General features: G+C 43.9%; 1 protein-coding gene across 1 annotated transcript; it reads right to left on the bottom strand.

Annotated features, from left to right (window-relative positions):
- Positions 1-2,133: 2,133 nt before the first annotated feature.
- LOC130474681 (free fatty acid receptor 2-like) lies at positions 2,134-12,072 on the bottom strand. The gene is made up of 2 exons (XM_056846379.1): positions 12,063-12,072; positions 2,134-3,107 (listed from the first exon to the last, which is right to left on the bottom strand). The coding sequence occupies exons 1-2, from the start codon at positions 12,070-12,072 to the stop codon at positions 2,134-2,136; spliced, it is 984 nt and encodes a 327-aa protein (XP_056702357.1).
- Between the last annotated feature and the right edge of the window lie 2,241 nt (positions 12,073-14,313).

The following is a 14,313-nucleotide window of genomic DNA, read 5'->3' as shown; positions in this document are numbered from 1 at the left end:
TGCAAAGAATGCTTGTAAAGGATGCAAACGTACCATCCATATTGTATTAAGATTGATTAGAGCAGAGGGGAAATGCTTGGAGAAAGAAAATTGGCATCTGTAGTGAGGATAGAGCCCTGACCTGGATAGCCCAGACTAGTCTGAGCTTGTCAGATCTCAGAAGTTAAGTAGAGTTGAGCCTGGCAAGTATTTGGAAGGGCTACCTCCAAGGAATACCAGGGCTATGATGTGGAAGCAGGCAATCGCAAACCACCTCTGAACGTCTCTTGCCTTGAAACCCCCACCAGGTGCCGCCATGAGTCAGATGTGACTTGATGGCAAAAAAAGTGAGATAAGAATCCTATGTCCCTATTCAGCCCTGTGAGGTAGGTAGAGCTGATAGAGCTCTAACTAGCCCAACGTCACCCAGCTGGCTTTGTGTGTAGGAGTGGGGAAACAAATCCAGTTCACCAGATTAGCGTCCGCCGCTCATGTGGAGGAGTGGGGAATCAAACCTGGTTCTCCAGATCAGAGCTCACTGCTGCAATCACTGCTCTCAACCACTACACCATGCTGGCTTTATCATCCTGTAGGTGCTAGATGAAATCTGTCCCAGTGGTTGAACTCAGGATCTTCTGCATGCAAACCAGATACCCTACCCCTGAGCCATAACCCCTCCCTTAGGGGAGAAATGTAGGCACTGGGGTTTTCCCCTTGGGGTGTGGTGACCACTATAAAACAGCTCACCTCCACTTATTGTTGGAAGCCCTAGCAGAGACACATTGGTGTAGTGGTTAGTGTCGGACTAGGAACTGGGATATCTATGTGCAAATCCCCATTCTTTCCTAAAGCCTGCCTGATGATTTTGGAAGGAGAAGACAAAGGAGAGCCAGCTGCAAGGTTGAGAATTTATTAGGCTCTTCTAGATCCCTATGCGTTTTGCAGTTTGCTTCATCAGGGAATCTAGTACAAAATACAGTAATAAATTCAATTAGATTGCAAAATGGATTAGTAATTGATCTGTTGTATTACATCATATGTCAATAAAAGTAATTGTATTGTTTTGGATTAGTAATTACATTATTCCTTACAAAAAAATTAAAATAATGTTATAAAATACATGAATGGACAATCTGAGCATGTTATAAGGTAACTTCACATAGCCTCTAGTATGATATCCCAGTATGAGCCAAAACATCTTAGATATTGAAAAAGACCTCAAAAAGTTATTATTTTGCATGGTACATAACAGAATGGTAGCAAAAGGGACATTGTGACATACCTTCCATAAACATTTCTCAGCTGAGAAATTGTGGGAGCTGAAGAAAGTTTTATATAAGGTGTGCCACAATGTTGTGTAAGCTTCTTGCCAGGATGAGGGCAATATTTTCTCTTTGCTTCTTTCATTCCTAACTTTCTGCAATGGTGTTAAATTTTCTTCCAAGCACTTCCAATGCATTCCTGTCAGTCCATCTGGACCCGGGGCTTTATCTTTTTTCATTTCCTTTATAGCTTGTGATATTTCTTGAATCGTAATAGTTTGATTAGATATATCCCCGTATTCAGACGTGAACTTCTCTGTATGTATTTCTTTAACATACTCCTCCACTCCTTCTGGTGCTGAATCTTTTTTATACAGTTCTGAAAAAAAGAGAGCAAACTTTTCCTGTATCTCTCTTTCTACATGAATAATCCAGTCTCCTTTTCCCCACTCCTGTTATCGTTCTTCTTTCAGTTTATTTTCTTAAATAATGTGCCAGATATCTTTCAGGTTTGTTTGCATGTTCAAAATGCTTCTGCCTTAAAAAATCTTAGGCCTTTTATGCATTGCTGTTTCCTCGTGGTAAACCCCCTGCTTTGGATCTGCTTCGACACCTTCAGAGGTTGCCTTGCTCTCCGCGTGCATTTTCGTGCATTTTGCCCGCGTTTTCTGGATGCTGGCTAAAACAGAATCCAGAAAACACGGGCAAAATCCACGTTTCCACACAGTGAGAGTGAGGTGGCCTCTGACAATCGGGAAAGGCATGCATAATCGAAGCAAAGCCCCGAAGCAGTCAGGGGGGTGACCGCGAGGGAAACAGCCTCGCATAAAAGGCCTTAATTTCTCCTCAGTTTCAAGCATGTCTAATTGGTTTCTTCGTTGCTTAATCTCAGTTAAAGGTCGACTTCGTATTCACCTTGAAGATATGAAGTAGAGAACCGTCCAGCTCCTTCTCCTTCTCCATTGTCTGTAGGACCTCGGCAGCAGGGCCAGTTGCACCAGGGCAGCAAAGTCTGGATTTGGCGGCACATGCCATTCCAGCAGTCGGTAAAGGCTTGTCGGATTGCCTTGGAGGAGAAGTAGAAGGTGACAGGATCGATGCAGGTGTTGAGGGTGCTGAAGAGGAAACCTTCCCTTCTCCAGGGAGGCCCCTGTTTTTGAACGAAGCCCACAATGTGGGAGATGTTAAAGGGGCCAAAGCAGATGACAAAACTCAGCAAAGTGGCCGCGGCCAAGCCCATGGCCCGTTGCTTCTTGCGGGCTGGGAAGTTGGGCAGGGAGTTCAAGATCTGGATAACTTTCACATAGCAGAAAAGGGTGATGATGAAAGGGAGGCAGAAGAAGACGAGGCAGATTTCCAGGCGGACAGGGAGGATGACATCAGGGGAGAAATTCTCATAGCAATGGGAGGTATTGGAAGAGTATGGAAGGCTCCCATTGGAACCTTGGTATTTGGCGATGTAGATAAATCCGTAGTGGGAGCAGATCAGGAGCCAGATGAAGATGCTGGCCACAAATGCATAGACGGGCCTGCGTTTCAGCTTGTACTTGATAGGGTATGCGACAGCCAGATAGCGATCCATGCTGACTGCCATGAGGAAAAGGATACTGACGTACACGCTGCCGTAGAGGAAGTAGTCAGTGAGCGGGCAGAGGAGAGTAGGAAGAGGCCAAATCATGTTGGAGGCAACCTCCATCATCTTGAAGGGCAGAAAAAGGAGAAGGAGGATGTCGGAAATAGTCAGGTTGAGCAAGAGGATGTCTATGGGGGTCAGCTTCTTGGACACTTTCAGCAGGAATGTATGGAAGGCCAGGAGGTTGGAAGGGAGGCCAGTCAGGAGGATGAAGAGGCAGGCAACAAGGTCCACTGCCTCCAGGACCGCCATCTCAGCTTCTCTAAGGGAAGGAAGGGATAATAAAGTATCATAATATGTCCGGAGAAGAGATGCTTCCTATCTCTGAAAGAAGAACCCAAATGGGCAGAGTAGATTTGTAGTCTTTTCAAGCATCTCTCACATCTCAGCGTGGTGTAGTGGTTAAGAGCAAAGGTTTGGAGCAGTGGACTCTGATCTAGAGAACCGGGTTTGATTCCCTACTCCTCCACATGAGCGGCGGAGGCTAATCTGGTGAACCGGGTTGGTTTCCCCACTCTTGCAGGTGAAGCCAGCTGGGTGACCTTGGGCTAGTCACAGCTCTCTCAGCCCCACCTACCTCACAAAGTGCCTGTGGTGGGCAGGGGAAGGGAAGGTGATTGTAAGCCGGTTTGATTCTTCCTTAAGTGGTAGAGAAAGTCGGCATATAAAAATCAACTCTTCTCCTCCTCCTCCTCCTCCTCCTCCTCAGTGGGAGGTCAACTCAGTCCCACTGTACAAACCTTCAATATGAAGATCAAGGATGTACTCATTATTATTTATATTTCCCTGCATTCCAACCAAAATTGGCTGTCAAACCAGCTCAGAGGAATGTGTGTGTGTAAAGTGCCATCAAGCTGTGTCTGACTTATGGCAACCCAGTAGGGTTCTCAAGGCAAGAGACTTACAGAGGTGTTTGCCACTGCTTTCCTCTGCATAGAGACCTTGGTATTCCTTGGCAGTCTCCTAACCAAGTAATAACCAGGGCCGACCCTGCTTAGCTTCTGAGATCTGATGAGATCAGGCTAGCTTGGGCCATCCAAGATCAGGGAGCTCACAGGAATAAACAACCCCAATAGAGAAATGCAATTTGTATGTGTGTGCAGTGAATGTTAATCTAAACTGGATCTGAATATAACACAGAGGCATCTTGTTTTGCTGCTGCCTGACCTCTCTCCGATGGCCCTAGCAATGGATGCTGAAGGGACAGAATGGTAGCGTACTTGGATGCTCCTTCCCTTCTCTTTCATGGCCTCATTGGTGGCAGATGGAAGCTGGAGGGTGAAGAGGGTAGGTATCATGATATGGACCACCTCCTGCATCAGCCTCTTTGGTCCTTTCTTTTCCTACAATGTCCTATTAGGAGCTCTCCACACGTCTCTATTTTAATTGCTCTCACCTGCCAATAAAGCTGGAACGAATTGGCAACAACACTGGCCAAATGCTTCAGGAGCTAACTGAAGAGCTTCATCCAAAAGTACATTACAGAACTTTAAAGAAAGAGCCACCGCAGCCAAGAAAGGAACCGCAGGTTCAGACCCACGTTGAGCACTTGGAAGGCCCACCTAGTCCAACAGGAATGTTCTGCATGCGACCAGGCTGTAATCATACAAGAACCTAAGAACTGCCCTGATGAATCAGACCAGTGGTCCGTCTTAGGGCTGTGCACCTTCCCCCCCCCCCCCCCGGTATTTTTTGGATTTGGGTTTAATAAACCCGGATATTTTCAAAACATTCAAAAAGCCGAATATAATGGATTAGGATTTTTTTTTTAATTAAAAATTTTTTGGGTTTATTAAACTCGAACTTGAAAAATACACCGCGCAGAGCTGAAGACTGGGCTCTGCAGAACCCAGCATTGAGTTCTGTGTGGCTGGGGCATTCAGATCCATTCTGCTTGCCGGTTCCAAACTTCACCTGGAGGCAGGAATCTTTAAGCAGTGTGCATCTGAACTCTGGGACATTCAGATCCATGTTGCTTGCCAGTTCTGTATGCCACCTGGAGGTCAGAGCCTGCAAGCATCATACATCGGAACGCAGGGGCGTTTTATCCTCACTGTCTTTGAGGATCTTGAGGATTTTGTTACTGAGAAAGCCACCGAAACTCCCTCAGAGTATGCAGAGACTTGGTGGCAGTGGCAAGTGCTTTCAAGGCACAGCTAACTAATGGTGACCCCGTAAGGTTTTCAATGCAAGTGACGTTCAGAGGTGGTTTGCCATTGCCTGTGTCCGCGTGGGCTGAGAGAGTTCTGAGAGAACTGTGGCTGGCCCAAGGTCACCTAGCAAGCTCCACGTGGAGGAGTGGGGAATTGAACCCAACTCTCCAGATTAGAGTCCACCGCTCTTAGCCAATACACCACGTTAGCTGTCTATGCACTGAATGAACCACCTTTTTCTCATTCTGTCCTAATGTTGCCAATTTTCTTGCTCAGAACTGGGATAATGGTTATATGAATAGCAGTGATCTGGGATGCTGAAACAGTCCCAGAGCAAGTTGAGCATAGTGGCCCCTCAAGGTGCCGGAGACACCACGAGGTCCACGTGGCTTGAATATGGGCTGTGGCAACAGTGCTACCCCTACTGCCGTTAGGGTCTCGGCCAAGTGCCCCCTGTGGTGTTCTCAGCATTGTGAGGGCATCTAGGCTCAGCTTCTTCCTGGCCATCAGGGCATTGTCCCACTATGTTAAAGGGCCAGTCCACCCCTGTATATTGGCAGCATGAAGGCTCAAATGTAAGGAACAAAAATAACACTTACAAATTATCAGGCATTAACATCACGTCAAACATACCACAAGCTGTAGTTGATGAATGTAAAACCAACAAAATCACATGTAGAAACTCAGCACAATGATTCAACAGGGGCAACAAGCCCTAAATATTCAGCAACACCCCACCTGCAAGTCCAAATGGATCAGGTAAGTATATCATATACTCCTGTGTGTGTGTGCATAATCCAGAAAGACCCAAAGATCAGGGTCCAACAGTGAAGAGCTGGAGAACGTTTGGCTAGTCTTGCATCCACGTTTCGAAAGGCTTCTTCAGCCTTTCAGCGTTTGGACTTGAGGGTGGGGTGTTGCTGTATATTTAGGGCTTGTTGCCCCTGTTGCATCATTGTGTTGAGTTTCTACGTGTGATTTTTGTTTCATATTGGTGGTTTTACATTTATCAACTACAGCTTGTGGTATGTTTGGCATGATGTTAACGACTAATAAATTGTAAGTGTTATTTTTGTTCCTTACATTTGAGCCTTCGTGCTGCCAATCACTTTAAGTTCTCCTAATTTTGGTACAGGTGTGCTTCATTAATTGTACCCCTGTATATTGACAAATAGAGACCATTCAATCTAGACTTTGGTTAGTTGTTCTCTGAATGCACACCCTTCATAGACATGGAAAGGTTATCTTTAAAGATCTTCTCAATCAGAAACTGTTGAGAGGCCGCCTTCAATTTCCTTTCTGAAAAGCACTGACACATCTGGATCTTCCAACACTGAGCTACCTACAGGGCATACTCTGGCTGTCAGAAATGATGGCATCTGCCGAACCTGTGGTTTCAATTGCTATCCATTTTGGTTCTTTGTTAACAAGTTAGATGAATGTTTACCACAACAAATGTCACACAAATTTCAGGTTTCAAATTCAAACTTACATCCTTCTATTCATTTCCCCCCTCATGGTTTCCCATGACAGGTTTTACAGGGCTTATTTATTTATTTAAAAATTTACATATAGCCTTTCCTCATGGTTCAAGGCAGCTTGAAGGATGAATGTGCAAATCACATTTGGGGAGGGGCCATAGCTCACTGAGGGAGGGGGAGAGCTCAGCTGGAAGGGGTTATAGCTCAGCGGTAGAGCACCGGTTTAGTATGCAGAAGGTCCCAGCTTCAGTTCTCTGTATCTCCAATTTACATGATTGGGCTGTGTGGTGGTGGAAAGTTCTGTCAAGTCACAGGTGATTCATGGCTACCCTGTACGGTTTCCAAGGCAAGAGGCGTTTGGGGGTGGTTTGTCATTGCCTGCTTCCACGTGGGCTGAGAGAGTTCTGAGAGAACTGTGACTTGCCCGAGGTCATCCAGCAGGCTACATGTGGAGGAGTGGGGAATCAAACCCAGTTCTTTAGATTAGAATCCGCTGCTCTTAACCACTACACCATGCTGGCTCTTGATGATGTGAAAGACCTCTGCCTGAGACCCTGGAGAGCTGCTGTCAGCCTGAGTAGACAATACGGACCTTGAAAGACCAAGGGCCTGATTAGGTATAAGGATTAAAGGACTTTACTTATTATTATTTATTTTATTTATAGTCTGTCTTTTTCACTGAGACTCAGAGTGGAGGGGCCATGGCTCAGTGATAGAGCATCTGCTTGGCATGCAGAAGGTCCCATGTTCAATCCCTGGTATCTCCAGTGAAAAGGACTAGGCAAGTAAGTGATGTGAAAGACCTCTGCCTGAGACCCTGGAGAGCTGCTGCCGGTCTGAGTAGACAATACTGACTTTGATGGACCGAGGGGCTGATTCAGTATAAGGCAGCTTCATGTGTTCAAGGTGGATTACACTGTGCAAGTCAATATGATCAACAAAATGGGATATCCAATAACAACAACAACAACAACAACAGTTTTCTCTACTGTAAGGAGTCTCACAGTGGCTTACAATTGCCATCTCTCCCCCCCCCCCGCACAACAGGCACCTTGTGAGGTAGGTGAGGCTGAGGCAGTTCTAAGAGAACTGTGACTAGCCTAAGGTCACCCAACAGGCTGCATGTGGACAAGCAGAGAATCAAACTGGTTCTTCAGATTCGAGTCTGCCACTCTTAACCACTACACCACGCTGGTTCTCTAGTGGAAGGTTGGATGGAAACTGGTCAGAAAGGTGCAGACCCAGAGGTTGAATGGAAAATGGGTCAGAAAGGTGAAGAGGAAGACGGAAAGGTTTAGAGCCGCTATGGCTATCCCTTTCACCTTCTGTAAGGAAATGAGGGATCATTACATATTAAAAATGGAGGAGTGGGGAATCAAACCAGGTTCTCCATATAAGCATCCACCACTCATGTGGAATTGGCGGGAATCAAACCCGGTCCTCCAGATCAGAGTTCTCTGCTCTTAACCGCTACACCACACTAGCTTTCAATAAATGATGCAGTAGGATTTGGATTGCAGAAATCTGAAAAGAAGCAGAATCTGAAACAGCTGAAACAAAGCCATCGACATTTAAATATGACACTTTAAACAGTGCAGAAATTACCTAGTTGGTGTGTACTTACGACAATAGAAAGTAGAGAGTAGTACAGCCCACAGCCAATCCCTTCACCAAAGCATCTTTCTGAACCATCTTTCTGTGACTATATTATACACAAAAAGATTTTGCGAGCAACCTGTCTGCGGCTCCACCTATACATGGTTGGACATTACACTATCATTTCACTACAGCAATTGTTTGCAACTGAATTTTCCTATGTGGACAAGACAACTGAGCTGCTAGTAATGACTATAGTCCACAAATAATGCAATATCTAACCATGGGAGGATGCAGCCCAGCTCTGTCTGTCTAAATATCAATCCCAGAAGACTTTCCCATCTTACTTGTGTTCTTGATTGACAGCCACTTCATTCAGTCTCCCAGGAAAGGAATGATCACAGTCTTCTACTGATGATCCAGCTGAAGGTCTACTTTCTGACTTTTGAAAGCAGCTGTTTGGACCGTTCAAATGCACAGTAAGAATAGTGTGCTGTGCAGAAACACAGCGAGCTCCTTTGTCATAATAGGAGCAAGCAACCTGGGAAACCTTAAATAGAAGCAAAGGAACCAGGGAAGAACTACCAGTGGTCACCACTTTTCCTAGAAATTGCTTGAGCAGTCAAGAGGAACTCACATTGAATGAGGTTTGTCACAAGCATGTTTTTCACCGTGCTTTTTCAGAACTTCAAAAATGTATTTGATCTTTGCCAAGTTCCAGCTGATGTTCGTCAGCATCACCGATGGCCACTTGCTAATTTTGGCAGATTGAGATGCTATTACAGGCTCAGCTAGTGTGGGCTACTGAAACAAAATTGCACCTCGGCCAAAGCCACAATCAGGAAATGATAAGTCCTGCAGATCTTAAAGTGTGCAGAACCTGTTTAGCATCTGCTTCTTTCTGTCTTCTTCTACAACTGCTCTGGAGAGGGATGCCAGCCTGCAGGTGGGACCTGGGGATCCCCAGAATTACAGCTCATCTTCAGACTACAGAGATCGCTTCCCCTCTAGAGAAAACTGATGCTTGGGGGGGGGGGGTTAGATCCAAAGCATGTGCAGTTGTCCTCAACGAGGGCCAGGGCTTTTTTGGCCCCAGCACCGGCCTGGTGGGATAGTCTCCCTAGTGACATCAGGGCCCTGCGGGACTTGAAAGAGTTCTGCAGGACCTGCAAAACGGAGCTATTCCGCCAGGCCTACAAGGGCAGCCTCTGGCTACTCTAAGCTATCTAGGGTTGCTAGGTCGTGGGAGGTTTTTGGAGTGGAACCTGAGGAGGGCGTGGTTTGAGGAGGGAAGGGACTTCAATGCCATAGAGTCCGATTGCCAAAGTGGCCATTTTCTCCAGGTGAACTGATCTCTATCGGCTGGAGATCAGTTATAATAACAGGAGATCTCCAGCTAGTTCCTGGAGGTTGGCAACCCTAAAGCTATCTATTGTACTGGCCTCCCCATCCCTCTTTCCCTCCAACTATCATCTGTGGGGTTGATCCTGCTGTCCGGTCCACAGCAATAACTACTACCTCAATGCCATCTAGTTTTAAATTGTTTGAATAGTTTTGTTTTAATGATTGATGTTTTAATGTTTTATGGTTTTTGTTGATTTTAGAGGTTATAACCCGCCCTGAGCCTGGTCTGACTGGGAAAGAGGAAGGGCTATAAATGTGTATATAAATGAATGAATGAATGAATGAATGAATGAATGAACGAATCAATCAATCAATAGACTCTAGGGCAATGTACCCCACTAAAATCCCCCCCCCCCAGGCTCCACCCTCAAATCTTCAGGAGTTTCCCAACTTGGATCTGGCAACCCTACCTTCTCCTCTATTCCCTGCTGGCCTCTAGGAGAGCTGTCCAAAATCAGAAAGTCACAGTAATCCAGAGACATTACATACACTGTATCCAGGCCACACTTGGCACCTAACAATGAAAGTATAACCATCTATCCTGACGAAGAAGCAATTGTGGGGCTTGTCTCACTGCCAAACAAAACACTGTGCTTATTCTTCCATTCAGATGGATTGCCCTGTCAAAACAGTTATATACTGGTGGCAATCAGGGTCAGTTCTCTGAAATCCATTTACTGCTGCTTGCAAAACTATGACCTGACAAATCGACGGCAGACAGAGATTGCGGCTTGCCAGGTGCTTGGCCACTTCCCTGTTTTTGTAGTTCCAGGAAAGCAAAGCAAACCAGTGGCTTTGAGGAGTCCCTGCTGATCCACCAGCTGTGGCTGGTGGGATGGTTAGCAGGTGAGATGGTTTAGAGGACTGATTTTGCCCATGGTTTCGATCTTACCAGCTTTCCATCTGTGCGGGGTGGGGTGGGGGGAGGCACAGTCATCTTGACCGATTCCCCTCTTCTTGTTCTCCCCATCCCACACGGGTTTTGTTCATATGATCCCCTGATCCTCAAGCATAATCTTTTTGGATGGGAGGGGTGAGAAAGGATTTCTGGGGGAAGGGGAAGACAAGAAGCCAGTTACAAAAAACTAATAGGATCCAACCCCCTGTTTGCAGGCAGAATGCAGGGAGGTGATGTCACCTGCCTGGTTCAATATAGGCTATGCGAACCAGATGTATTCACCAGTCACTTTGAATCTAATAATGAGAATGCCTGGTATTTTGAGAGTCAAACTGCAAATGACAGAAGAGATGTGGTCGCTACTTCTTCAGGCTAGCAATGAACATTTTATTTTATTTTTGTACTTTTGACATACATGCATTTTCTTCGTTTCTCCCAAATGGGGATCCAACGCAGCTTACATCATTCCCCCCATCCTCCATTTCCTTGAAAAAGATACATGAAATGACATCATCAAATCAAATACTTTTATTGCACTGACTCAAAGTCATAGCAAACCACAAACTCAAAATCATAAAATCACAGCACAAACAGAAACAAACATTGCCAGCTATAGTATACAATTTGCAACCATAATAACAGATGAATGTCATATCTTACATAATAATGAACAACACCGTAAAAATTACTTATCATAATCAAATTGTTCATCAGTAGGATTTATATCAAGAGATATAAACCTTATCTTAGTCTTAGCAACCATGGCAATAAACTTTGCCATTTGTGATATTATCCATTTATCTCTATCCAGCAATAGCGCTCCAAGTTATCAGCCAATGAGATGGGGTGGCAGGATAGGGGAAAGTAGAATGTGATGTCACACACTTTTCATTAGCATTGTTGTATGTGTGTGTGTGTGTGTGCCACCAAGTCACTTCATGAATTTATGACTTTCAAAATGTCCCATTATTAACAGCCTTGTTCAGGTCTTGCAAACTGAAGGCTGTGGTGTTACAGACTTTTACATATTAGAGCACATGAACATAATATTAAAGTTGTACATTTGCAGAATCATTCAGACAATAACACTACTACACACACATTGCATACATGAAGAACTTTATATTCTAATAAAGCTTAAGATGTGAAGATCTTTATTTCTCCTACAGCAGAATATATAAGATATCATAATGCTTCATCTTCCCCACCTATCAAGTATGGAAATTTGATTTTTTCCTCAATAGAGAGAAAGTTTACTTGTATTGAGAAACTTATTGAGAAATAAAGCTTTATTACAGGCACTTGACTTATCACAAGGTCAACAGATACGTGTGTATTCACCGCTACGTTCATCACAACGTCTACAAAAAATGCCACAAACAGAAAGAAAAGCACTTTCTGGAAGATGGTTAACTTGGCTGTCATACTTTGAAGATACAAGGTTTGAGTTTCACTATGATGATACCTTACCACAACTAGATGATTTGCCTGAGGTAGAAACAAAAGACTCTACTACATGTTTTCTCCCACAGCTTTATTTACATGAATATATAGCTGTTTTTTACACAGATGGATCTGCCATTTCCAGCCCAATCTTGAAGAAACGACATGCAGCCGGCATGGGAATTGTCCAAGGACATTTCAACAAGGACTCACAATTTGTCATAGACCGCCAATGGAAATTACCACTTGGTGATCATTCTGCACAGTATGCTGCAATTTCCGCTATGGAATATGCCTTCAAGGAGGCTACACAGATTAAAGGTCCAATACTCATTGTCACTGACAGTAATTACCTAGCCAGATGTTTCAATGAGGACCTGAACACATGGATCTCAAATGGATTCATGAACAATAAGAAACATCCACTACTACACACTAGTAAGTGGAAAACAATTGCACACGTTGCAATAAACTGCCCTGATATCCACGTGATACATGAGCCGGGGCACAGACCAATGGGATCTTCCCTACATACACAGGGAAACATGATAGCTGACACGTTAGCTCAACAAGCAAGCCATTCCATACATACTACCATACATACCAAGCCAATAACTGATTTAGATCTAATTCACTGTCTAGATGCATCCAGACCTAATCCACCTGGATACCCAAAAACATACACTTACATCAGGAATGAACAAGGTGATGTAATTTTATGCAAATCTGGTGGTAAATATATCTTACCTCCACTTGTTAAGCGTCCAAAACTTGTTCAAACAGCCCATGCTGGAATGGGGGGACTGCATGGGGGGAGAGATGCCACTTTGACACGATTGAAGAAAAAGTCAATGCATAGCATGTCAAGTAGTAAACAGTACTAACACTGTCGAAGGCTTTCACGGTAAGAGTTCATTGGTTCTCGTAGGTTATCCGGGCTGTGTAACCGTGGTCTTGGTATTTTCTTTCCTGACGTTTCTCCAGCAGCTGTGGCCGGCATCTTCAGAGGAGTAACACTGAAGGACAGTGTTACTCCTCTGAAGATGCCGGCCACAGCTGCTGGAGAAACGTCAGGAAAGAAAATACCAAGACCACGGTTACACAGCCCGGATAACCTACGAGAACCAAAGTACTAACACTGTTCAAGTTCCTTTCATTGAGCAGCAACGTCCGAGCGCACCATTTGAGAAGGTGTTTATGGATTATCTCCTTCAGACGGTATGGCTTTGACATATCATATTGGACCTTATCTCCTTCAGACTGTGTGGCTTTGACATATTAGAGCACATTAACATAATATTAAAGTTGTACATATGCAGAATCATTCAGACAATAACACAACTACACACACATTGCATACATGAAGAACTTTATATTCCCTTTAACAGAGGGGGAAGAATGTTAAAAGCAAAAAGCTTTTGTCTCAAACACTCTAACAGAGGCTGCAGTAACTTTCAAATGACATGTCCTTGCCAAGGACCTTCTCAGAGAGAATGCCCTCTAGACTGCATGACATCTGGAGTGTCCTCTAGACTGAGATACGGTCATTGTCCTTTACCTGATTTCTAAAACAGTGAAGCCTTTCACAGTCCTTCATAGGTCCTTCATAGCTACAGACTTGAATGACAAAGCTTCAAGGGCTACATGCAGATAAGCTGCCTTTCTACTTCTGTGATGCTAATGTTGAAATGTAAACTATAATTGTGTTTTATGATTTAAACATGAATGCTAGGTCCTAGATCTTAATGAATGGTATCAAATGAAAGGTCTTTTTCTGTAGATGAGAATGATACTAATATTGAATATATAGAATAAGGATAAAGCTTAAAACTGATTATGTTTATAATTAGCAGCAGAGGCTCCAGTAAGGAGAAAGCCATACAAGGTTATAGAAAAGGGGACTTGATTGAGGCATAGTCAAATCCTTCACCTACCTTTAGCTTCTTGATACAAGGACAGTGAAACCTACCTTGAGAAAGGGTATCACATGCCTTGACATAACCTAACAGCCACAAGGTGACTGAAATAGTATAAATACAGACGCATAAGGGCTAGTACTTCAGACCTCTTTCAGAGGGTCTCAAGAAGAGGCTGTTAGTATGTATGGCTTTACAAATATATTATTCTAGAATGTGAATTAGATACTTTAAACTAAATCAGAGTTATTTAATTGTTATATTTAAATTGTTGGATTATAATTCTGAATAGTATGTAGATCTTGCTTGCTTTACAGCATACATTGTTACATACATTGTTACATACATTGTTATTGAACATAAAGACTTTGTAACTTGCATTTACACATATTTACTGGAAGTATATCAATAAAAAGACTTGCTTTTTTAAAGTGAGTAAAGTCATTGAGTCCTGCTTAGTAGTTGACTGGCTGAATAAGATAACATATCACTTCTCAGGAAGTGGTCCATTCTAAGAGTCTAGTCATCAGAACAGCACGACCCGCCTC

Source organism: Euleptes europaea, chromosome 3 (assembly GCF_029931775.1).
Source record: "Euleptes europaea isolate rEulEur1 chromosome 3, rEulEur1.hap1, whole genome shotgun sequence".
In the NCBI taxonomy this organism is placed as follows: domain Eukaryota; kingdom Metazoa; phylum Chordata; class Lepidosauria; order Squamata; family Sphaerodactylidae; genus Euleptes; species Euleptes europaea.
This window is presented reverse-complemented; position numbering and strand designations above follow the sequence as displayed.